This window comes from Macaca fascicularis, chromosome 10 (assembly GCF_037993035.2).
Source record: "Macaca fascicularis isolate 582-1 chromosome 10, T2T-MFA8v1.1".
In the NCBI taxonomy this organism is placed as follows: domain Eukaryota; kingdom Metazoa; phylum Chordata; class Mammalia; order Primates; family Cercopithecidae; genus Macaca; species Macaca fascicularis.
Window position 1 is genome coordinate 18,749,136 of NC_088384.1, and position 26,385 is coordinate 18,775,520.

The 26,385-nt window shown below is 45.4% G+C and overlaps 2 protein-coding genes across 8 annotated transcripts in view; one reads left to right on the top strand and one right to left on the bottom strand.

Annotated features, from left to right (window-relative positions):
- Window positions 1-26,385, top strand: part of SYN3 (synapsin III) — a 548,186-nt gene that overhangs the window by 172,732 nt on the left and 349,069 nt on the right. For 4 of the 7 annotated variants that reach the window (XM_005567484.5, XM_015457272.4, XM_005567482.5 and 1 more), the window contains exons 5-6: window positions 10,810-10,969; window positions 14,921-15,010. In XM_005567484.5, the coding sequence (XP_005567541.1) occupies window positions 10,810-10,969; window positions 14,921-15,010 (250 nt within the window). The remainder of the gene's footprint in view (window positions 1-10,809; window positions 10,970-14,920; window positions 15,011-26,385) is intronic. The other 3 variants (XM_074003894.1, XM_005567485.5, XM_074003895.1) reach the window with 1 other exon arrangement.
- TIMP3 (TIMP metallopeptidase inhibitor 3) overlaps window positions 16,883-26,385 on the bottom strand; it is a 61,685-nt gene continuing 52,182 nt past the window's right edge. The window contains exons 3-5 of the mRNA XM_045364294.2: window positions 22,648-22,759; window positions 21,884-22,005; window positions 16,883-20,732 (exon numbers count right to left, since the gene is read on the bottom strand). Coding sequence (XP_045220229.1) covers window positions 20,535-20,732; window positions 21,884-22,005; window positions 22,648-22,759 — 432 coding nt within the window. The 3' untranslated portion in view covers window positions 16,883-20,534. The remainder of the gene's footprint in view (window positions 20,733-21,883; window positions 22,006-22,647; window positions 22,760-26,385) is intronic.

A 26,385-nucleotide genomic window follows, 5' to 3' on the forward strand; every position in this document is an offset into this window, starting at 1 on the left:
TTCTGATCCTCTGTTTTCAGTTACTTTTATTTAAAAAAGCGTTGATGACTTTTTGTGGACCAGGACTCTGAGAAGGGAAGCCATTTCCATTGTGGAGCCATTTCCGTGTGGATCCCCTGAGTACCTACTATGTGCTTAACACCAGCTAGGTACTCAGGAAGGGGTCACAAAAGTATATTCTTATCCTTATTGCTGTGGTGTGAATGCCTGTGTTCCTCAGAGTTCAAATGTTGAAATCCTAACCTTCAAGGTGATGGTATTAGGAGATGAGGCCTTTGGGAAGTGATTAGTCATGAGGGCAGAGTTTTCATGGACGGGATTAATGCCCTTGTAAGTAAGATGCCCCGAGAGAGCTCCCTTCCCCCTTCGACTATGTGAGGACGCAGTGAGAATGTGCCATCTGTGAGCTAGAAAGGAGGCCCCCCACCTCCCCAGCGTCACATCGGTTGATGCCTTGGTCCTGGACTTCTCAGCCTCCAGAAATGTGAGAAATAAATGCTTGTTGTTTATAAGCCACTCAGTTTATGGCATTTTGTTGTAGCAACTCCAAGGGACTAAGACACTTAGTGATTGCAGAGCGTTTTACTGTTTTAAAAGTTTGTGTTGGTTACCTTTATTTTTTTTTTAACCAGTCAGTATAGTGATTTTCAAAAAAATTTTTAAGGCATTGTCAACATTTAAGTTATTGAGACTGTGCCATTAATATCCAGATTTAGGTATCTTTTGAAAAGTCACAAGGGCCATGCAGGACCCTCATTCCCACATGGCCATAATGGCTTAGACCTTAGACTGGGCCCACATTTGCTTATTCATCACTCCTGGTTTCTCCCTCCTCATCCTCCACAGAGGCTTCCTTCCACTAGCTGCCCTTTGTCTTAGTGGTTGTGCCCTCCTACAGAAAAGTGAAATATACCTCATACTATTGAGTGGCAAAATGAAAGACACGTGAAAGGATATGCCTGCGTCCAAAAAAGGTCGAAGAGAGCATTGTGGAAATGAACGATATTCTTATGTGCTTTATACGGAAACAGAGAGTGTGTGTGAGAAGAGAAAACCGAAGAGGCCCACCTCACTCAACCATGATGGTACCTGCTTGGCCCCCTGGGGTAGTAGCAGGGAAATCACATAACACTTAACACTCAGAAGTATGGACGCTGGACTAGGCCCGGGCTACAGCGAGGAATAAGATGAGGGATTTGTGTTGAGTATTTAGAAGCTGAAGGTCTGTTAAGGTGTCTCAGGCATGAGGCATTGGAGGAAAAAACCAGAGTGGAAATGAGGAATGGGGAGTGTAGGGACCAATCCTAGACACTTCTGGAGGGAAGATTTAGCAGCTCTGGTGGCTCCTTACTTAAGGAATGTCAGGGAAAGAATTGCACATGACTTCAGGGTGATGGATGCCCAGTTCCTGGGAGCATGACAGACCTTTAACATAAGTCCTCAGATCCACTTTGGGGGAAGCTGGTGACTTGGGGTCCAGTCACGTTGAGTTGGAGGTGATGATGGGAGGTTCAGGGTGGTGGAAGGTGCTAGTTGCACGGTGATTGTGACCACAGACTTCGAAGCCCAAAGACTTGCACTCTGGTCTCAGGTGGACACCTTCTTGGCTGTGCTTCGTCTCTCTATGCCTTTGTTTCTTGAAAAATGAAGCTTTTGTTATCGTATCTACCTTGTAGAGTCATCGTGAGGATAAAGATAACATAAGTAAAATCCTAAAAATGATTCCTGGCGCCAAGGAAGTGCTTTATAAATCTGAATCACTTTCATTATTGCCTTTGAGGACAAGGTAAGGGAAGTCCCTGAATGGAGATGATTCCATGAAGCAGAGAACCAAAGACTGAGCCTTGGAGAAGAGCTGCAGTAAGGGAGAAAACAGTGAAGGAACTGGGAGTTGGGAAGCAAGGTCGGAGAGTGTCTTCGAGGCAAGGTGGAAAAGGTTTGCAGAGGAAGAGGACAGTGATCATGCCTCAGAAGCCACAGAGAACAAGAGGAGCTCTGCAGCAGGGCTTCTCTAGCAGGGTGCATTTCCACCCAGGGGACACTTGGCATTGGCGGGAGACATTGCTTGTTGTCACAAGTGGGCATGGGAGTGCTACTGTATCTAGTGGGTAGAGGCCAGAGATGCTCCTAATATCCTACAAGGCACAGAACAGCCCCCCACAACAAGGAATTATCCAGCCTGAAAATGTCCACGGTGCTGAGGTTGGGAAACCCTACTCTAGAGCCAACAGGCTGTGAGGTTTGACTCATGGTTCCATCACCAATAACTGCGTGACCTTGGCGAGTTCCTTAGCTGCTCTGTGCCTCGGATTCATTGTAGGTTTTCCTTGTTAGGTTTAAATGAGTGAAGTTATACAGAGGGCCTAGAGCCCCATTGTATTTTACTAGAGCCTCATTGTGTTTTAGTTGTAATTAGAAATTGGATAAGGTAAGGACACAGAAGAAGCCATCTGATCTGGGGGTTTCACACTTAGAAGTGACCTCAGAGCGATTGTATTGGGGTGTAAAGGGGCTAACAGCCAGGTGCAGAGGGCACATTGGAATTGGGGCCAGTAGGCACAGACTGCCTCGTCCAACAGGCATAGCAATGGACAGAGGAAGGGGAATGACTAGTTAGAGCTGCAAGGCCAAGTGCAGGGGACTTATTTCTCATCTCTGTCTGTCTGTCTGTCTGTCTATCTATCTATCTATCTATCTATCTATCTATCTATCTATCTATCTATCTATCATCTATCTACTGTCTTCTATCATCTGTCTATCGATTGATTGATCATTTCTCATCTATCTGCCATCGCTTTATCTATCATCTATCTACTTATTTATCTATCTATTTATGCATGTGTACCAACCAAAAGTTTTAGTAAATGCACAAACTGCGATATCATGAAAATGGAAATTTTCAAAAGAAGAGAAATCACCTGCCACCTGACTACCTTAACAAATGAGTGGTTTTCCATCTCTCCTTCCAGGCCTATCATTTTGACAGTGCTTTAGTCATAAAACAGGTCCTCTTTTCTATTGTTTTATGTCACATGAAATTGTACCATAAGCATTTTCCATAATGTGACTTCATTGTTACATTTTCCTTTTTTTTCCAGAATGAAGATAACCTCATTGTTTTTTTCCTGATTGTAAAAATGCTCTATGCTCTTTTTTTTTTTTTTTTTAAACAATGCAGGCAGTACCAAAAAGTATGAAGAAGAGTGTAATAGTTCCCATTTCCCATCTCACTCTTTAAGGCTAGCATTTTGGTGAACATCCATCCAAACAAATCTCCATGCATTTATCAATTTGTTGACTTCCTCCTTCTTTTATGTAAATATGAATACGATTTAACTGCCAGTCAATTTGGAACCTTGAAGTGAAGGGTTTTTTATGGTTGGGGTCTGCTATGGTCTGAATATGTGTGTTTCCCCAAAATTTATGTTGAATCCTAACCCCCAGTGTGATTAGGAGGTAGGGCCATTAGGAGGCGATTAGGTCGTGAGGTCATCAGCCCTAATGAATGGGATTTGTGACCTTCAAAAGGGACCCCAGAGAGCTGCCTTGCCCCTTCTGCCGTGTAAGGACACAGTGAAGAGCCAGGAAGGCGACCTCACCAGAGACCAAGTGTGCTGGTGCCTTGATGTTGGACTTCCCAGCCTCCAGAATGTGACAAATGAATTTCTGTTGTTTATAAGTCACCCCGTCTATAATATTTTGTTCTAGCAGCCCAAACAGACTAAGTCAGGGTGGTTGTTTTAGGAAGTGGGGAACGGGGCCATGCATGGTTGTACACCAGAACAAAGGAAGCCAGCAAGTCCTGAAAGATACTAGAAAAGGGAATAGTGGGCACATGCAGTGTGTTAGTTTCCTGAGGCTGCTATAACAAAGCACCACAGGTTGGGTGGCTTAACAACAGAAATTCATTATCCCATTATTCTGAGACCAGACGTCTGAAATCAAGACTCCCATGCCATGCTCCCTCTGAAGGCTCCAGGGGAGGATCCTTCCTTGCCACTCCCTAGTTCCTGAAGGTCACCAGCAATCCTTGGAATTCCCTGTATTGTAGACACATCACTCCAATCTCTTGACTCCCTCGTCGTGTGGCTTTCTCTTGCCCTGTGTGTGTCAGTTTCTGAATTTCCCTCTTCTCCCAAAGACATCAGTCATTGGGTTAGGGTTCACTCTCCTCCAGTCTGACCTCATCTTAACTTGATTATATCTGCAAAGGCCCTATTTTCCAAATACGGTCACAGTCACAGGTACCAGTGCTTAGGACCTCAACATATCTTCTTGGGGACAACAGTTCAACCCATAACATGTGGGGTTCCCAGGGTGACCAGGAGGAATAGGATAGAGCAAGGACAGAGATTCACGGATTTAGTCTCTGAAGTGACAGGGAAGGAAGAGACCAGGATAAAGATCCCAGGATTCTGAGGCTGAAACAAGAGACGAGGAAGCTTCCTTCCTCCAGCAACTCGTGTCTGTGTTTTATTAACCTCCTAGCACTTTACAAAGAGGGCCCCCGGATTCAACAGAGAGCCGGGCTGTCTGTAAACCCCACCGGGCCCCTTCCCCACCGGTGTGCATCTGGCAGCTGCCGTGGGGGCCCCACAGGCCTCCCTCCTGCATCCTGTTGTCTGCTCCTCACCAGATTCTTGGTTGGCTGCCACCTAATTTCTTTTTGGCCTGGGCTAATTTCTTGCAGTCCTCGGGCTGGCGGGAAGCATCACTAATTCCCAAAGTCCTTCCATATGGGCGATTCAAACCCCTCCATCTGCAAAGCATGCACGTTTCCCCGGCTTGATCCTTACAGAATAGCGATCACCCTAAGTCTGCAGGAGCATGGAGCTTGTTTCAATGTTTTGAATTCCCCATCCCCGTTCGCTGGTTTACTTGGTTCCCTGTGTCCCCTTCCCCCCAGATTTGCTACCCAAGGTTGAGCTTTCCAAGGTGGCGTGTTAGGGAGAGTGTGGAGACAGTTAAGAGAAAACGTGAAGTCTCTCTGCCAGTTGACATGGACGTCAGAAAGCCTGGAGCCTTCCCAGGCCTGGCTGGAATCAACTCTGGGTGTGATGGGTCTCAGCATGTGAACAAAATCAGCATGAACATCACCCTTTGCCAACTTGGCTCTTGGGGACCAGGGGACAGTTACGAAATAGTGGTCAAGTGACTGAGAATAATGAGGCTTCTGCTCATTAACTTAGGTCTCAGGCAAAGCCCAGCCAAGAGCTGTTCTTGCCACCACAGGCCTCAGCATATTTGGGGGAATTATTACACTTCTCCAATGGTTAAGAGTCACTTCACCTCTGGCCTCCAGCTTTTTGACGCTGCCGGAAGCATTCAGTAATCCCCCAGTGACGCGTCACCTGTCCCATCTTTACCGTTAATTATTTCTTGTCCTTGATTTCCTCTCAAGCGTCAACAGCCACTTCTGAGAAAGACTTGGGATCAGGAACCCAAATATTATAGCTCATATTAAGGTTAAAGGTGATATAACAAGAAAACCCAGCTACAGCTTGTGGCCAGGATGTGCCAGTTTGTGTGAGATTAAAGGAGACCTTACCCAGGCACGAGAGACCCAGGTCATGGGCTCAGTGGGACTCCACGGCAGGAAGACAAGGAAGGGGCTTAAAGGGTTGGGGGATTTCTTTTCTTTTTTTTCTTTTTCTTTCTTTCTTTTTTTTTTTGAGACAGATTCTCCCTCTGTCGCTCAGGTTGTAGTGTAGTGGCATGATCTCAGCTCACTGCAACCTCTGCCTCCCTGGTTCAAGCAGTTCTTGTGCCCCAGCCTCCCAGGTAGCTGGGGTTGCAGGTGTGCGCCACTATGCCCAGCTAATTTTTTTAAATATATTTTTTGTAGAGATGGGTTTTTGCCACATTGGCCAGGCTGGTCTCAAACTCCTGGCCTCAAGTGATCCGCCTGCCTTGGCCTCCCAAAATGCTGGGATTACAAGCCTGAGCCACTGCATTTGGCTGGCTCATCTAATATTGACAGGTGTCTTGCCTCCCTCCTTACCTCTGTTCCCAGCTGGCACTTCTACTACAAATGGGATTTCTTCATGTCACAGAAAATGGTCTCCCATCAGCCCAGCTTACATTACTTCAGTGTCGCTGGCCACTCCTGTCTTCCGTAGCTCAGATACAACACGCCTGAGAATGTTCTCACAGGCCCATTTTACATCAGGGGTTCCATCCTTAGACCAGTTACAGCCCAGGAAAATGTGGTTCTCTGATCAGAGAGGATTTCCCCATGGGCTCTGTTTCTAGAAAAAGGAGGGGTACAGAGCAGATAAAACCAGCACAGTCCACTACACCCCCAACCACGAGGGCACATTCATTCAGTCGCAGGTGTCTTCCCCCTGCCTGAAATACTCTCCAAGCCCAACCCACTTGACAAACCTCGGCTCTTAAGACCAAGCCTTCCAGCACACACTTGCTCACACTCATCCCTTAACAGAGTTGAATCCATCCTTTGGGCCACCTTTGCCCCTTGTACATGCCTCAGTTATTTCACTCACTCGCTCACTCACCCACTCACTCCCTCCTTTGTTAATTTAACAAATGCTGGCCGGGCATAGTGGCTCACATCTGTAATCCCAGCACTTTGGGAGGCTGAGGCAGGCGGATCACCTGAGGTCAGGAGTTTGAAACTAGCCTGGTCAAAATGGCAAAACCCTGTCTCTCCTGAAAGTACAAAAATTAGCCGGGTGCGGGTGCACGTGCCTGTAATCCCAGCTACTCCAGAGGTTGAGACGGGAGAATTGCCTGAACCCAGGAGGCGGAGACTGCAGTGAGCCAAGATCGCACCATTGCACGCCAGCCTGGGCAACAGAGCCAGACTCTGTCTCTCAAAAAAAAAAAAAAAAAAAAAAAAAAAAGTGCTTAGGGCACGTTGGACCCAACTCCTGTTGGGTTGTGAGTTTCTTAAAAGCAGGAATCATCCCTGTCATCTTGGGATCTCCAACCTTTGCCAGAGTGCTTGGCCCACTGTCAGGGTTTGGTAACTACTGGACGTCACAACCTTAAATATTGGGGTGACTGCAGGACTTGGCCACCCCCTGGCCAGATGGAGAACCTGGGGTGCTGGGTACAGAGGGAGGAACTGAATGCCACAGGTTGCCCAGCTCAAGTCAGTAATTTCTCTATGGGCATTGTAAATCCATCATACCCTAGACTTTCAAGAAGGACTCTGTGCCTTCTGTAGCAGTGAATGGCAGAATTCAAACTATAACACATGCCTGGTTTGACCTGATATATTGTGCATGGGAAGTGGTTATTTTTCACATGTTAGATCTGATACTCTTAAGAGGTCATGGCAGCCAACTTGAATTCCCTGTGGTTATGAATTTCTTCGTAGTGTTACTTGTTACCTTGTAAGGCAGCCCTATAAGGGGCAACTCGCTGTCTCCTGGCTACTTTGTCTATCAGTCTAGTTTTTTTCTCTAGGACCACAGGGAAAGTGATCCATCACCTTTCCAGTGGCCATTTCACATCATGTTCATTCATTTATTCATGTGTTTATATATGCATCTATTAATGCAATCATTCATTTAAAAACAGTTTTAAGGCCTATTTTGTTCAAGACAGTCAAGTCCTCTGTTCCCATTGAGCTGACATCTTTAGAGAAGAGAACTAGACAGTTAAGCAACTAATCAAACAAACAGGAGAAATAAAATTGTCACAGAGCCATGAATAAAGAAAATAGGGCAAAATGAGGGTTGGGGCAAATTTTGATAGAGTAGATAGAACGATGGCTTTGAGGACAAGGCACCTACACACAGTGTGGGAGAAGAGCATCCAGGGAATTGAAGGAAGGGAAGGTGGTGAGTGTGGCTTGCGTGGCAGTGAGGGAGGGGAGAAAGATAGAAAATGAAGATGGAAGCCTGGGCAGGGTGGTTCATGCCTGTAATTCCAACACTTTGGGAACCTGAGGCAGGAGGATCACTTAAGTTCAGAAGTTCAAGACCAGTCTGGGTAACAGCAAAATCTCATCTCTACAAAAAAAAAAAAAAAGAAAAAAAATTAGCTGGATGTGGTGGTGCGCACCTGTAGTCCTAGCTACTTGGGAGGCTGACATGGGAGGATTGCTTGAGCCCAGGAGTTTGAGGCTGCAGTGAGTGTAATGACGCCACTGCACTGCAGCCTGGGCAACAGAGTGAGACCCTGTCTCAAAAAATAATAATTTTTTAAAAAGAGAAGAAAATGAGGATGGAGTGGCAGGCAGGGGCCAACCCATGTGGGACCCTGTAGCCATGATAAGGTGCTAATGATCTCTTGTCAGAAAGAGAGAAGCCTTTTGAGGGTTTAAAACAGAGGAGTGATGTATAATTTTGCAAGAGCACTTTGAATATGGGATCTTGAGGTAGATTTCCAAATCTGTAAAGACAACGAGGAGCTGCCTGCTACTTTTATTTTGAGGAATCAGAAAGGTTCTGATTTAGAGGTGAGTTTTGGAAGCCCTGGAGAGAGAGAGCACCATAATACCTGGAGCCAGAGTCGAGCATCCCAAAACAAGTCATGGGATTCTCCTCTTGGAAGGTCGTCTTGGAAGGACATCCTCCTTTTCTAGATAGCCAGGTTTGGTATTCTTTGTTTTTCCCATGTCTCTCTTATGAATTCTCAGCAACGGGGGAAAAAATAGGAGGCAAGAGACCTTTCATTATTTCCTCATGGAGAAGGATGTCTTATCCTTCACTGCCACTGCTGTCTGTGATGGAACCCACGCTGCCAGGGCGGAGTGGAAGTCTCATTGTCGAGGGTCATGGACTATGTATTTATGTGTTGTTTTTTAAGATGCGCATCCATTTAAAAAAAAAAAAAACAGACAAGCATCTAGTAAAAACATTGCCACACATGATGGATAAAGGGCAGTATCCTTAATACACAGAACTCACCTCAGTAGGAAACCAGAGGCCCTATTTTGTTTTGAATGGAAAAGGATGTGAACAGACTTTTACAGAAAAGAAAATGCAGATGGTTAATAAAAAGTGTTTAATTTCACTAGAATCGGAGAAATGCAAACTCAAACAATAGCAGGATACAGGGTGTCTTTTGAGGGGGAATTCTGTTGTCAAATTGAAAAACAGTATTTTTCAAAAACTGCAGTGCTGGTGAGGCTGTAATGAGATGGACACTCAAAAACAATTTGTGAGATGTACCTTAAAAAGGGGACTTTTTTGGGGTATCTTACAAAAAGCTTATACTCTTTAGTCCATTAATCCCACTTCTTAGGATCTATCTTATGAAAATAATTTAAAATAATGGCACTGATTTGTATGTAACATATTGGAAATAGCCTATATGATAGTAGTAAATGATTGGTTGACTTAATTATGATATATCATTCAGTGAACTATTGTGTAGAAATTAAAAATTATATTTTGGAAGATATTTTTGGTAGTAGAGAAAAATATTTATACTATACTATTATGTGGAAAACATTAAAATCAACTAATAGAAAGTATGGAGCAATTATGAATGTGAATGCATACTATATACATTGAAATTGATCATTGGATCAAAAATGTATATACAAAGGTTGTGAGGAGTTTCCTCTGCATTGTAAAATTGTGGGTACTTTGTTTACTTCTTTGTACATGCCAAGGAATTTTTATTTTATTATGCACAAGGAGTGTGTATTACTTTTAAAATCAGATAAAAATAGCAAATGGTTATAAGTGCTCCCTATTGCCCCAGCCTGGGCAACATAGCCAGACCCTGTCTCTGCAAAATAGAAAGCAGTAAGTGCACCTTATTGCCTGTCAGAGACACACCCACAGTCTCCCTTCATTCCTTCTTCCATCACTCTGTTGCTGTAATTCCAAGATTCTAACCCTAACCCTAACCACAGAGTGATACGAACACTGTCATACCCTTTTGAATGTCAGCATCATTTCTACAGTGAGACTGATTTTTTGTGTGTGATTTAAAAGTAAGGAATCCAAAAATAGTTTGATCTTTGGCGGTATGAATCAAACAATGTGTGAATCCTCCTGGGGCCCTGTGATGGAGTCAAAAGCATGTGGACTTGGAGCCAGATGACCTGAGTTCAAATGCGGCTCTCCTGCTCCCGAGCTTTGTGATTCGAAAAGTTCATAATTTCCCTGGGCTGCAGTGTTTCCATCTATAAAACAGGGAGATGGTCCAGACCTTTACCCAAGTCTGTTTGTGAGCACTCATCAGGATCCTATCTGTAGAGAGACCTAGCAAATAGCCTGGCATGGACTTGGCCATCAAATCCATACTCTTGCTGCTTTCCAGAGGTGGCTACTTGAACAACAAAAAACAAGATGTGTTGGTTGATTTGAGATCTGCAGGAACAAGAGCTGGAGCTGTGAGGCTACACAGACCCGGCCCTACTGCCTCTCTGCAGCGTATCTTTTTGAACTAGTCTTCCTGAGGCTCAGGGTGCTCGTTTGTGAAATGGGAGTTGATGACAACACTCACCTCCTAGGGCAGTTGTCCTCACCATAGATAATACATACATTCAGTAGAGTGCGTGGTACCTTGCAGAATCTCAGTTGATTCACTGAGTTATTTGATATATTTTTTTCTGGTTGCAAGTGAAATATATATTCAATGTAGGGAATTTAGGAAAGAGCCTTTAAGAGAGAGAGAGAGAGAGAGAATGTGCTTCCAGCCCTTTGACTTGATGGTGGAGTAGCTGTGCCTTTGCACCTAACCGCCCTCATCCCCTACCCTCTCCCCGTTCTGAACTAAGCTGCCGGCCTGCAGTCAGTACTATCATCCCCAGCAAGCTGTGGCCGGACGCCCTGGTGTTTCATCAGTGCCCCAGTGTGGTAACACGGCTCTTGGCTCTCTCAGCAGATCCTTCAAGCCAGACTTCATCCTGGTCCGCCAGCACGCCTACAGCATGGCCCTGGGGGAAGATTACCGCAGCCTGGTCATCGGCCTGCAGTATGGAGGGCTGCCTGCTGTCAACTCTCTCTACTCTGTCTACAACTTCTGCAGCAAGCCCTGGGTGGTAGGTGACAGGGCAGGCTGACCTGGAGGGATCTGGGAGGCAGTGGGTAGCCTCCCACTCTGTGACAAGCCCACTCCCTAGCATGGAGACCTCAGTAGTAAAAATTCTTATTTAAGCAACTGAACTGAACTTCGATCCTAGGGCTCTTATTAGAATTGTTGCCTAACAATTATATTAATGTGATATTTTATATATTATTATGATAAATATTTATACACCGGGCACGGTGGCTCATGCCTGTAATCCCACCACACTGGGAGGCCAAGGCAGGCGGATCACCTGAGGTTGGTAGTTGGAGACCAGCCTGACTGACATGGAGAAACCCCATCTCTGCTAAAAATACAAAATTAGCCAGGCGTGGTGGCGCATCCCTGTAATCCCACTGTAATCCCAGCTACTTGGGAGGCTGAGGCAGGAGAATCCCTTGACCCCAGGAGGCAGAGGTTGTAGTGAGCCGAGATCGTGCCGTTGCATTCCAGCCTGGGCAACAATAGCGAAACTCCATCTCAAAAAAAAACTTTATAATAAATACATACATATATATTAATATATACATATTATATATTATACATGTTACATGTAACATATGATATATTACATATATGTAATAATAATTGATCTTTGTAATATATATAATACAGTGATACAATATATACTATTAATATATAACAAAACATGTTATTATATAACAACATATTATGATATAGTGTTACATTATAACATTAGTCATAAAGATGTGCCATATTGTTTTATGAACATTCTATCATTATTGTTGTTAACAGCAGACCCCATTTATTGAGCACTCACTATGTCCCAGAAAACTATGCTACCTGGCACTCATACTGTCATTCTCATGTGAAGTGAGTGTCACCCCTTCGTTTTACAGAGACAGAAGCTCAGCTTCAGGCCAGTTAAGGAACTTGCTCAGTGAGTGGTGAGGCCAAAACTTGAGCCATCTATCCCCAACACCCAACATTTAATTTCTCTTCTTTTATTCCTTAGTTTCAGTCATTCATTTCATTTATTTGAGTTTCCATCCAAATGTTACCTATAAGAAAGACCTCTTAAAATACTACTCCTCGGCCCAGCATGATAGCTCATGTATGTAATCCCAGCACTTTGGGAGGCCGAGGCAGGTGGACCACGAAGTCAAGAGATCGAGACCATGCTGGCCAACATGATGAAACACCATCTCTACTAAAAACATAAAAATCAGCTGGGCGTGGTGGCGCATGCCTGTAGTCCCAGCTACTTGGGAGGCTGAGGCAGGAGAATCACTTGAACTTGGGAGGTGAAGGTTGCAGAGAGCCCAGATCGGCCACTGCACTCCAGCCTGGAGACAGAGCAAGACTCTGTCTCAAAAGAGAAAAAAAAAAAAAATACCACTCCTCCACTTGCTCAAGTACTCTCAAATCCCTTACCCTGCTTTATTTTTTTCCTAGATACTTATCTCCACCTAGAATGATAAATTCATCCATTCGTTTGTACATTGTCTGTCTCTATGATTAGAAGTTATTCATTCACGCAACAAATACTTCTTGGGCACTTACTGTGTTTCCGGTACTGTCCTAAGTCCTAGAAACATAGCAGTGAACAGCTCAGACCAAAATCCCTGCCCCGTAGATCTTACATTCTAGTGAGCAGGGGCATGTGTGGTGCTTTAATACATATGCAATATGTCCTGTGATCAGTGACAAGGGGGAAGATCAAGGATGGAAAGAGGATGGGTAATGTGGAAGCTGGGGGATATGTAGATTGTGCTCTGTGAAGCTCATAGCTGTCTGGTCTGTGGTGTTTTGCTATCTCTCTGTGTGACCACCCGGTGGTGTAGGGTCGTAGTTGAGAGTGTGAGCTCTGAAGCCAGATTCCTAGGTCCGGGCTTCTCCACTTATGAGCTGTGCTACCTTGAGCAACCCCCTTAACCTCTCTGAACTTAGCTTCCTTATTTAGAAAGTGGTGATAGTAATAGAGCCTTCCTGGTAGGGTTATGATTTAATAGATGAAAGTGCTTAGAATGTGGCTGGCACAAAGTACACACTCAATAAATGGTAAAAATTATCACTGCCTTCGGTACTTGAAACAAGTTCCATGTAGAGTTGGGACGCTCAGTACTTACTGAATGGCTACATGCATTAATTTAATAGGTATGGTTAGACTTTACCACTATTGTCATGGCCCTGGTCTCCTTCTCATTCTGCCCTAACTGGGCTTTTTGGCCAATGGCATCCAAGATTTTCAAGTCCCACTGTTAGGAAAGGGTCCTAGATAGTGTTAGCCCTTCCCCACCTTTTTCTGCAGTTACGACGATAGTAGCAACCACCATTCATCAGAACTAACTGTGCACTATCCTGAGCCCTTAACATGCATATTGTGTTTAATTCTCAGCACCCTTATGAGTAGGAGTGCTAATATCTCTATCTTACAGATGAGGAAACTGAGGCTTACATAGCTAGTAGTAAGTGGTAGAGCTAGGCCTCTTCCAAACTCATGTGCTTACCTGTGGAATAACTCTCCCTTTCTGGACTCCAATTTCCTTGTCTGCAAAATGGGGGACCCCACACACACGTATCATTTTCCATATTTCCGAGTTCTCCTAAACCTTCCAAGTTGACCCCCTGTTGTGCTGCATCTGAAGGCCACCCCCCAAGGGTTTGCAAACCAGTCCTGGGCGGATGCAGAAAGTTCCTAGTTACTCTGTTTTCAGTGTCCAGGCTCTTAGTATTGAGTGACCTCCAAGTCAGCTTGGCCACTCCTTTAGCCACTGGGCATCCACATGGGACCACAAATTCCAGTTGATTCCTTTACCTTGTTCAGAATCTGATTTGCTCTTCTCTGCTTATATCCACCAGCAGCTCTCCTTCACCTTCTGGGTGAATTCTAAGCTTTCTGGTCAGGCCTTTAAGGCTGGTGGTCCGTGATGGATCACGCTTTGACCTCGTCTCTCTCATCATCACCTGCAACTGACACCACAGCATGGCAGCTGCAGAGGGTCTCCAGCACACACTAGTCTCAGTGCACACCTGGAGGGCCCTTTCTCCTTCTCTTATGTCGTCTGCTCCAGGGAATCATCCTGACTCCCTACTCTCTCCCCCTTCCAGGTCCCATCACCCACTATGCTTCCCTCCAGCAAGACATTAGTATCACAGCCATGTACCTGCAGCCTGTCTTCCCTCAGCCCTTGCCCCCCATGTTCAGCTTGTTGCTCCGATAATAAAGCATAGTGATAGAGCTCACCTTCGAGCTCTGGAGACAATAGCTAATATCTGGCAAAACAAGCAAGTGTTGAAGCAGGAGGAGAGCAGTGGGAAGGAATGTGGCTTGAGCTGTTGGAAATGAGAGGGGTTGCAACAGCAGAGAAAATATTTATTAATAATAACACCTAGCATTTTAACATTGCTGTGAACAAAGCACTGCCTTTGGCACACTGTATCCTTACAACAATCCCATGAGGTTGGATCTCCAGTTTACAAGTGAAGAAACCAAAGCTCAGAAACCTGAATTGACTTCCCAGGTTATACAGCTAGTAAGTGGCAAAGCAAGAATTAGAACCCAGGGAGGCTGGATCCACATCTAACACCATCAATTACCATGCAAAGCTGCCTCTCTAGAAAGAAGACATTGCAAGCAAGGAGCAGGGCATGAACATCAGCAGGTGGAGAAGGACCTTATGTGAAATGCTGAGGCTGTAGTAAGTGCTCATTAAATATGGTTGAACTGAACCCAGTGTGCTGCCTACTTACTAGGTCTTGGGCAGAAATGGAGGGGTTAACATGGCTGGATGATGGAGAGGATGAATGTCCAGCCAAGGAATCTGGTCTTTATCCTATAGGCAGGGAGCACCTACTGAAGCTCAGCTCAGAACAGTCGATGCTTGAGGCCTCAGATCAAGTGGGAGGTTTTGCCCTACTGGGTAACAATGGTTGATCAACATTCTCTCCTCTTCTATCCTAGTTCTCTCAACTCATTAAGATCTTCCATTCCCTGGGTCCTGAGAAGTTCCCGCTTGTGGAGCAAACATTTTTCCCCAACCATAAGCCAATGGTGAGTGCCCTTTTTTACTCTGTTTCTTTGCGTGATGTGGAGTGAATACAGATGTCTTGTCCTCAGTCCCTTTGGATGAAGGAGGTGGACTCTAGGGGTTGTACACTGACCACGCAGACTCTAAGGCGGAGTCACAGTGTCCTGTGGGAGTGCCTGGATTTCCTAAGGGAAATCATCTCTCCAGGTGAAATTCGGGCAGTAGGGCAAATGACAAAGGTGTACCACATTCCTTGGACCTTGGAGATTTTCCGCAAATCAGGGGACAAGTTCTGGGGGCAGCCAGAGGCTGGTTATAAAGGTAAAAGGTGTTTTCAAGGTGAGATGTTGTTTTACTTGAGCCTTTTGTGGAACCTGATTTCAACTCATATTTTAATAAAAAGCAGTAATATTAATATTTGATTTGCATTGGTGGTTGAAGGGCAGTGTCCTTATATGTCCTCTTCACTTTCCAATTTCTGAATGCACCTGAGCTCTCCTCTGGGAAGCATTTAGGGCTTAGCTCAGAGTATGTGGTACAGCCTCCCATTTGGAGGATACCTGGGTGGAAGAGGTGAATGTCTTTTTGAATGAGGTGAAGGGTTCTCCACCTGAAGCCAGAAAGTGTTGTGGGGAGGAGGTCTGAGCAGCAAGAAAGAGCCTGCAAACATGTCTGCTTGCATAGTTGGTGGTCTTCTTAAACTGGTCAAAGGAATTCAAGGCCGTGACCCTGCACTTGGCCTTGCAAGGAATGAGTCTTTGGGAACAGAATAATGAATAGGGTATCCCATAGTCCCAGTTGGGGACTTACTGTGGCTGTTTGTAGAGTCCAAGCTCAGGCTGCTGGCTAGACAGTCCTGTTTGAAGACACTGATGGTTAGGACTGCAGGTTGCAGGAGGAATCACTCTAACCAAGCAGAATTTTCTATTGATGATCTTTCCCCTATATCTGATCGGGCAAGAGTCACAGAATCCAGAACATGCTGGCTGAGATAAGAAGGGCACATGTGAAACCCAGCATATCCCGAAACCCTGGATTTTCCTTACTGTATGCATCCTTACAGTGGGGAAAATTCAGAGGTCATTATCAGACCAGCCTGAATTTGAATCCCAGTTCTGTCTACACACTAGGTCTCAGGAAAATGACTTTATCTCTGTGAGCCCCAACTTCTTCAGGTAAAAACTGTGGTTGATTGTGGAGCAACCTCATCGAGTAGTCGGGATTTCATGAGATCCTGTGTATAAAGTGCCGTACCTGGCCTATGGTAGGAGTAGCTTTAAAACAAGGGTGAAAACCTGGAACATGGTCAGTGGCAGTTTGAAAGTCGGGCGAGGGGTCTGCAGCCAGCCCAGCCCATTGACAGTGACAGGCCCTGCTGTAAACTCTGAAAGGAGGTTGTTATAAGCTCTGGGAAAAGGTCGCCAGCTGTCGTGAGACCTCATGAGTTCCTGGTGTTCCCAACTAGGCCAAGCCATACTTGGAATTTCAAGCAGGCAATTGACATCAAGGACTGCAGTTTGCAGGCCACCCCTCCCCACCTCCACCAGGTTGGGATTCTTAGGAAGAAAACAATGAGAGCTGAGTGAGGACTGCAGTCTGGGGGTACTTGTACCACCAATAGGTGATTAGGTACAGGTGTATTAATAGATCCAGATTCAGCAGAACTAGGGAGGACTCGAGCAATAGAATCAGGGAGCAAAGTCAAGGCAGGGCACCTCTCCTGAGATTCCTTCTGCAAGGGAAAAGGACTGGAGCGGGGTGGGGCCAGGCCGTAGCAGTGCATGGAGGGAGGGACGTGTCCAGGCCTGGAGCTGGGGACAGACTTCCAAGGCCTGCTGGCGTGTACATAACTCCCCGTGGCGGTCAGAACACAACAAGGCAAGAGACAGCAGATGTGTGATAGAAATAAAACCACTTTACTGTTTAGAATAAAGGACACACTATAAAAAGTGAACATTATGCAACATTACAAGACAATATACATTCACGGAATATAAAATTCATAAATAACATGGAGGAAAACTGTAAACAGTGCTACAAAATTTAGCAACAAATACATTCCTTCTAGACAGGGTTCGAGATCTCTGGTTGGTTTCTCTCCATCACTTCTGGGTTTCAGGACAGCAGACTGGCTAAAGGGAAAGGCGGGTGCTGGGAGAATCTAAGAAGCCCCTACCCCCAAAGCAAAACCTATTTTCCAAGTTCTTCCCTTCCTCTTGCCTCCAAAGAGTCAATTTGGAAGTTGTTATCATATCCACCTCCCCTTACTTTCCCCCATTTTGTTTTGCTTTTGCCGTCAGATTTTTATAATGTTTCTCTCTGATAAAAATACTCTAGTGACATGTTTACCTTAGGTAGCCAGAAGCCATCTTGGGGTAGTCCAGACTGTCAGCTGTCACGTGCAAGACAGAGGTCTGGGGCACGGAAGGGTAGTGTCTCCTGCAGGCCACAGTTTCCCCTAGACAGGGCTATTACAAAAAGTCATGTTTCTTTAATTGTTCAAGAACCATGTTGCCACCATGAGGCTGGTCTGGAACTAGGGGAGGGTAAAAGACAGGAGCCTCGGTATTACCTACCCTGGACAGAGCAGAGCACTGGCCTGAGAGCTGAGAGCCTGGGCGTGGAGCTTCGATTGGCAGGCAGAAGAGATGCCCAAAGGAGGCAGCGAGAACTTGGAATTGTATCTCCTGTGGCCCTGGATTCTTAGAAAAATCATGGCTTCCCAACTGGATGGGCAACAGGACTTGGGGTGAAGTAAATGGTAGACTGCCCAGGGCCGGGTGACACAGAACAAGAACATGAATGTACTTTAAACATTTTTCCTACTCCAGGAACAATTGGGATTCCAATAGGGAGGAGGCTGGAGGAGTCTCAGTTACTAGTTCCTTCTAGTTCCCCCAATTCACCAGTCTAGCTGCTTGCCTAGAAGTATTTTCCTCTCCATTCCACTGTAGAATTTGATTCAGGAAAATGGCGGCATGTGGGTTTCATTTTTTTTTTCTCTTAAACACAATGTACACATATTACAGCCTACACATGACACAAGATTTAGCAAAATAAAATGTTCACGATATGATTGAAATACAGAAGTGTCTCAGCTACATAAATGACTTTAAATTATACAGTAAGTGAACGGGTGAAATAAAAAAGCTATAGCTTATAGAAAGCTCAAAACCGCCCTCTGACATCGCTTTGCAAAAGACCCTTCTTTGCCCAGGGCCTCCTCACCAAAGCCTAACAGATGGAGCTGTGGTTCTGCTAATTTATCGACTCTGCAGGGAAACGTCAGGTGCCTCACGCTCAGCCTTCACCCAAGTTCCTCCTTGTGTGAGAGGGGCTGACCACCCCAGGGAGTGTGAATGGCCAGATGCCCCACAGAGAAGACACTGATGTCCCCTCATGGGAGGGAGCTTGTGTAGGTTAGTCAGGGGCCCCACCATGCGAGACCTTGAGGTGAAGATAAGGACAATCCCAAAACATCAAGTCTGGGCTCATCCCTTCAAAACCACTGACCTGCCGGCCTCAGCTTCTTCTGCTCACACTGCCTCTGCCTCACAGAGAAGGCCAAGCCTCCCATTCTCCCCCTGCCAAATGGCATGACCGCAGAGGGAAAGGTACATGGTAATGAAACTGATCCCAAGGAAACCCGATGCCTGTACTGCCTTCCCGCTCTGGGGTTCTGCCAAGCACCTTGCCTGGGCACTTGTGTGTGTGCAAGACACTACAATGTGTTGTCTGCTGCTTTTTTTTTTTTTTTCTTCTCCTGTTTCAATTGGCAGCTCTGTTTCCTAAAGTGGAATGAACTGAAGATACAAACACTAATAGAAGATAAATACCCATAAGCTGAAAAAAGACAGAGAGCAATCATGTTCAATGTCACCATCCTACCACCCCCCGCCCGTAAAATATACATTATCACCTAGTCTCAGCATCTCACTTTTGACACTAAAACTTAAAATAATTTTATTTAATAGGAGAATTTATATTATAGTTTTATTTAAAAAAAAAAACCAAACACAACAGAAACCCTACAACTGGTTGCAAACTCAGGCTTTCCCCAGTGACCAACAATTTTAATTCCAAGAGGTGAGGATCTCAGGAGGTGGCATTCACCCACCGGGAAGCTAGGGAAAGGGGACCAAGCTGTCTCCACACCCAGGAGAGGTGTCCCTCCAGCCGAGGCAGGACGCTGCAGCTCTCCCTCCTGTGCCCAGGCCCGTGACTACACTCTCATCTGCCATCTGAGCCAAGCCAGGAAGGCAGTTAAAAGGAAGGCCCCCAAACATGAAGCAGAGAAAAGGAGACGGACAGGGGTCAGATGACCTGTGATAGGGAAGAGAGGGTGCTGACGGTGTTCAGAATTTCAAATTTTAATTAAAATGAAAAAAAAAAAATGTCAACTTGGAATGTCATGATTTTCTTCAAACAAGCAACGACAACAAAATAGAAGAGATTAAACTATTGGCATATTTAACAGCATTGAACAGAATTCTGTGTCCTGTAAAAAAATTAGCTTATGTCCCCATGTGGGTATATGCAAATGTGTATACAAACATATCCCCCTAGGTGAGCTAAACACTATTCTGGAAATAGTATCCTCTACCCAAATCTACTTGGCTATATCTGTGGATAGTGTAAGATGTGTGTATTTCACCAATTTACATAAAAGCAAGCTCCCGGCCAAATCTACCAAAGAGTTTTCCAGGAGGAAATCTGGTGGGAGGAAGGGAGAGGAAAGACATTCATCTCAGTCTTTCACCTGAGCTTTTGTACAAGGCAGGCAAATTGCCTCCTGACCTCAGGCAGATGTTTAAGTCTTCACCAACTAAGAAAGCTCTGTTATTCTGGCCTGGGTGCTTGCTCCAGACTCAGGAACATCTGGTCAATGCAAGCATCACTGGGCTGGGGAACTGCCTGTGTGCTGCGTCATCTCCGACTCTCTTGTAGTTCCTTCCTTCCCTCCCTCACTCTTACATGCAGACACAGACAGACAGTCTGGTTGGGACATGCAGTGGCAGCTCCTGGTGTGTAAGATCTTTCACACACCTCGAGTCTATCTGCTTGCTGCCTTTGACTGATCCTGAAATGGTTGGCCTTTCAGCCACTTCCTTGTCTGTGTCCTTTATGTATTGGAGGAGAAGGACAAAGGGAAGAGGGTCTGGGAGATGGTGAGGTGGGGAAGAAGCAAGAGGGGTGGGAATTATAATCCCCAACTGGAGTAGTTTTTCATTTTTGTTTTCCTAAAAAAATAGAGATTATATTATCACGAAGAAGAGGAATACAGGTTCCTCATTCTTTCTGGCATGGCACCAGAAATTCCCAGGTGGAAATGAGTGATGTCAAAACCAAAAAGAAGGGGCAGGGTGGGGCCAGGAGGATAGTTCCCAGTAAACCCCATATGATAGCATAGACCTTTCTTTAAGTGTTCCAAGTGCTAAATTTGCAAGAAAACAGGCACTAATTTCATTGTCATCATCTGGGAAGAGTTAGTGTCCGAGGGAAGCTCAGCGGGAAGGGAGGGAAGTGAGGTGGGGCAGGGTCTGGCGTTCAGGGGTCTGTGGCATTGATGATGCTTTTGTCCGGGGGGGCCCATCCTCGGTACCAGCTGCAGTAGCCGCCCTTCTGCCGGATGCAGGCATAGTGTTTGGACTGGTAGCCAGGGTAGCCGAAATTGGAGAGCATGTCGGTCCAGAGACACTCGTTCTTGGAAGTAACAAAGCAAGGCAGGTAGTAGCAGGACTTGATCTGCAATTAGATAACAGGCAGCAGTTGATGGAATCTGCCATGGTATGCCCAGGCCTGAGGCTGCCAAGCCTGGATTCAGACCCTGGGGCCACTGCAGGGGAAGCCTAGCCATGTCAGTCTCTCAGTGATAATAATATAAATAGCACTAGCAACATTTGTTGAGCACCTACTATCTCACAGACATTCTGATAAGTGCTTTGATAGTATTTTCTTTAATTCTCATCACAGTTTTATCTCCCTTTTTACAGATAAAGAAATAGACATTCTGATAAGTGCTTTGATAGTATTCTCTTTAATTCTCATCACAGTTTTATCTCCCTTTTTACAGATAAAGAAATAGGAGGCTCGGAGAGGTTAAGTAACTTGCTGCAGGTCACACAGCCAGTAAGTAGCAGAATTAGACCATTGAGAGGGCTTTTTCATCTCAGATAGATAGGAGATCTCAGTTGTTTTAGGAAATTGAGGAATTAGAAAGGTTACAGTATAAACTTTGGAGTCTAGCTGCCCTAGTTTGGAAACCAGATTCAGTGAACTGTGGGATCTAGGGCTAGTTACTTAAGTTCTCTGAGCTCTCATCTGCAGAATGGAGATCATAGTAATTAAAACCACACAGGATTGTTTTGAAGATGAAATGAGAGAATGGCCCAACTTCCCACAACAGCAGGAAGGCTGTACCTTGGCCCTATACTTGGGTCAGGGGGATGGGCTTGGTTGAAGAAAGACTTTCTGTAGCATCTGGTCTCTGTAGTCCTGGGCACATTTGCCCACCTGACTTATGAGTCAGCTACCAGGGTGAGCCCACTTGAAACCACTTGGCAGAACCTGCCACTGTCAGGATCCTATACCTACAGCCCTGAACTGCCAGGTGGGGCCAGGGACTCAAGAGCCCTCATGCCCCAGCAGCTTGCAAGTGGTCATCATGGAGGCAGCCCATTACAGCAGAAAGGCATTCTTCCTTCCCTGCCTTCCTCACTGCCCCACCTGGGGCAACATTCCTTACTGTGTCTGCTCAGACCTGCCCCTCTGCCCTGGCCTAACACATGCACACCCTTCCCAGCACGAGGGCCTGGCTCCCAATGCATTGGGAGCTGATGTTTCTAGGGCTGCAAGTCAGCACCTCCCCTCCTTCCCCCAGTGACCCCAGGGCTTACCTTGCAGTTACAACCCAGGTGATACCGATAGTTCAGCCCCTTGCGCTGGGAGAGGGTGAGCTGGTCCCACCTCTCCACAAAGTTGCACAGCCCTGTGTACATCTTGCCATCGTAGACGCGACCTACAGGAGGAAAGAAGAAAACAAGGAGAGGGTTGTTTTGTCCAGAGCCCAGCCCAGAAAGAATTCACACCTACTGTGTTCCCACTTAGCCCAGGCACTGTGGCTGGGTACTTTTCAGACCCATGATTTTATTTCACCCTCCCCAACACCTTTCAAAATGGACTGTAGCGCCATTTTTCCAGATGAGGATAATGAGGCTTGGAGAGGTAAAGTGATTTGCCAAAGGTCCCAAGCCCATTAAATACTGGAGCTAGGACTAGAGGCCAACTTTTCACTCCCTTTATAACGATTTGTGTTTTTGTTTTCTCCTTTACTACCTTGACTGCCTAAAGATGAATAACTTTCAAACGCAGGCCTAACAGGTTGAGTGTGAGGTAGAGAGGAACACACACTCCCTTTTTATTTACAGTAAAGTTGAGAAGCTACAAATTAGGAGATTTGCCTCACAAGGTGAGTGGTGGAGCTAATTCCAGAGTTGAGCCTAAGTGTAGGAGCCTCAAGCTCTTAGCACTGGGTAAGTAGGATGAATTCAACATTAGAGACTCCTTACGATTTACTGGACATTTGGTGAGTCAGCTACTCATTGTGTGTTCTTCTGAAGTCAAGAAACAGTGGACCTTAGAAGCTAGAGTTGGCCATTACCTGTCAGCAGGTACTGGTACTTGTTGACCTCCAGCTTAAGGCCACAGAGACTCTCGGAAGCTTCCGTGTGGATGTACTGCACGTGGGGCATCTTGGTGAAGCCTCGGTACATCTGTGGGCAAAAGGAACATCATGACTTCTTCCTTTCCAATTTGGACACCCGTATGATCCATAATCCCACTGCTGGGTATATAGCCAAAGGAAAGGAAGTCAGAATATGGAAGAAGGGTCTGTACTATCATGTTTACTGCAGCAATATTCACAACAGCCAAGATATGAAATTAACCTAAGTGCCCATCAGCAGATGAATGGAAAAACAAAACCTGGTATCTATACCCAACGGAATATGATTCATCCAGAAAAAAGCATGAAATCTTGTCATGTGTGGCAGCGCAACTGGAACTGGAGGTCATTTTGCTAAGTGAAATAAGCCAGGCACAGAAACACAAATATACCGTGTTCTCACTCATATATGGGAGCTAAGAAAGTAAATCTCATGAAGATAGACAGCGGATTTGGTGGTTACCAGAAGCAGGAAAGGTAATAGGGATTGGGGGAAAGAGATGTAATTAATGGGTACAAAAATACGAGTAGGCAGAAGAAGTAAGACCCAGTGTTCATTAAATCAGTAGAATGACTACAGTAAACATTAACTTATTGTATATCTCAAAATAGCTAGTAGAGGATAATTCAAATGTTCCCTGCATAAAGAAATGATAAATGTTTAAGGTTATGAACATCCCTGATTACTGTACATTTTTGAATATATCAAAATACCACATGGACTCCCAAAATATGTACATTTATTATGTATCAATAAAATAAAAGGAACCCAGGAGAGGAGGCTCAGCACCCAGAAGGCTTGCTGACATTGGATCTGAGGGAATCTCGCTCCCCTATTCGGCTGTCCAGTGGCCTGTCACTGATCTACCCACCCAGGGCCCCCTTCACCCCAGATGAAGCCACCGATCCTCTTGTCTAGCCTTCCTGGTGCCTTCCCAGGTTGGTGCCTTCCCAAAGAAACCTTCCTGTGCAGCCAGCCACACCCCCCATTCCAACTGGCCCACAACACTCCTTCAGCTACACGTCTCACATCCCAGCACCTTTTCAGAAATCCAGAGAAGTAGCTGTGACAAGGGTACTTTTTCTTTGTCAACCTCAGGACCTGAGTCCCATGAATTCAGCCAGCATTCTCATGCTATCTCTGTGACACTCTCCAGCCCACAAAAACATTCTCACTCACATTCCCCTTGCAGTATCCTTAAAAGAGCCCTGGGAGGGATGTATTACAAACTCCACTTTATAGAAATTCTGTTTGGCTGGTGAATGTTGAATTCAGGTTAGAAATTCTCCATGTTTTTTATTCTTCTGAGCGTCTGATGAAAGCATTGGGATCCTTTATCCCAGATGAAGCACATAAACATATCTACAAAGTTCAAAGATTTTTAACTGTTGAACACTTTATTATAATTATTAGATTGAACCACATGAAATTGCTGATATTTGGCTATTTGTATCTACGACATAATCTAATACAGTGGTTCTCAACTGGAGGCAATTTTGCCCCCCTAGGAAATATTTGGGACATTTGGCAATGTCTGGAGACATTTTTGGTTGTCACAACAGTTAGTAGAGGGTAGGGAGGTTGCTAAACATCCCACAGTACTCAGGACAGCCCCAGAACAAAAAATTATCTGGCCCCAAATGTCAGTGATACTGAGGTTGAGAAATCTCCTTTAATATTAGCCCGCGAATCACCGTGACAACCCTATGAGGTAGAAACTAGTATGCCCATTTTATAGATGAGGAGCCTGAGTCACGGGCAGGCTAAGTAGCTTGTTAAGGCCACATAGTTGGGAAATGGCAGAGCTAGGATTCCAAGCAGGGGAATTTGCCTTCAGAGTCCATACTCTTACCCATTATCTTAGACTGGCTCCCAGGAAGCCTCAGAAGCCTATGACCAAGGTCCCCAGAAGCAGGCAAATGCTATTTCCATTTATGGCCACTGTGCCTCCTTCATCAGTGTGTGCTCAGAGTCACTGGGGTGACTGAATGCAACAGAAGCTGAGTCCTCTTTGTGATTCCAGGTCAAGTCCAGGAGTATTATACAGGCCCAGTGTGCCAAGGCGATGCTGTGAACTGTGGGATCTGGTAAGGGTGGGGTGGGGCACTAAGGTGTTGCAGAATTCTGTTATCCCCTCAGTTCTCAGAGTACACAAGCCCTGGACCGCTGGTGGTCTCTGGGCTTGTCCCAAGGGTTTATAATAGGAAAATGCCTCTACTTTACTTCCTGGCATGTGTTATTAATTTACTTACAGTAATTAATACAAAACCAGACATCACTTCGTTGGTGTCTCTTCCAAATGCCTCCCATTTGGCCTGTGAACTGCCGTTTTCTCATCTTTTAAGTGGTGACTGGTTGGCGGGGGTAGGTGGTCCACAAGACCTTCACGGCATAACTTGGTCTGTTGGACCTACTGAGTTTGGGCGCCCCTGCCTTGTTAAAAGCGCACATTGTTCTGATGGACTCAGATGGTCTTCCTTCTGAACCCCTCTTTTCCCCCAAGGCTTGCCAACTGAGCACAGACACGCAGCCAAGTGCTGGAAGAAATGCCCTCTGCACTCAGCATTCAATTATGCGGGGGGGGGCGCGGGGTGGGTAGAGTCACGATGATGACTTCTTCTACGTGAATGGTGCCTCTCTAGCCTTAACAGGAACCATGTTTAAGTGTGCTGCTGTATGCCTGCCATGGAGTGTGGCCTTCGAAGAACATCCCCTACCCTGACTTCTGTGCCGAGCAACTTCTTATTTTTGTGTGGGTGTTCCTTGAGGTTTTGGCAAATGTTTCAACTAAGCACTCGCTCTAGGTCTTTTGGACCCAGCCCATGGGAACCTCATTCCTTCTGCGTCAGTCTTTCCCCTTCACTGCCCTAGTGCTTCGTGAGTGAGAGAATGAAGCCCCTGGTTACAGTCTGGTCACTTGAACTGCTCAGTAAGAACTAAACTCATCGAAATCAGCTTGGCATTGCAGCTACTTGGAAGTTTGAAGGAACCTGCATTTTAACTCCTAGCACTTGCCTAGAGTTGAAATTCTGATACATTACAAATGACTGGCTGTGACAAACATAGTGCTGTGTTTTAGGTTCAATTCTGAAAAGAACAACATGGCAAAGGTAAATTCTACTCAGTTGTGTTTTCCGTATAATAATCCTACCTTAATTTAAATATTGATTCTAAAAGTATCATGTCTGTAATCGTAGAGATCTAGAACTGACTTGACAAATTTAGGAGAGTCATAATAGATTTATAATGTCCTGACATCAGAGAATCCTAGAATCTCAGAGTTGGAAAAGATGTTAAAGGTAATCTAATCCAAACCAATGCCATGGAGATCAGTGGTAAATTCAGGTTTTGGAGGCTGAAAGCCAGAGGTTGAATCTTGAATCTTCTCTGCCACCTATTCGCCACTTGAAAAGTTACTTAACCTCTTTGGGCCTCAGTTTTTTCATCTGTAAAATGGGTCAAAGCACTTACTTCTTAGGGTGTTTGAGAGAAGCAAATGACTTAGAATAGCAGTCAGCCCACAACATTCAATAAAATTTAGCTTAGAACAAGTTATACTGAAATTCGTAAGGAGAGGAGGAACGAGTTTGATCCCCTTCCTCCTAAGTCCCTTCCTCAGCTCTTAACAAGAGTAGTTAAAGCTGGTTTAGAACTTCAGACATAAGTGGGTTGTT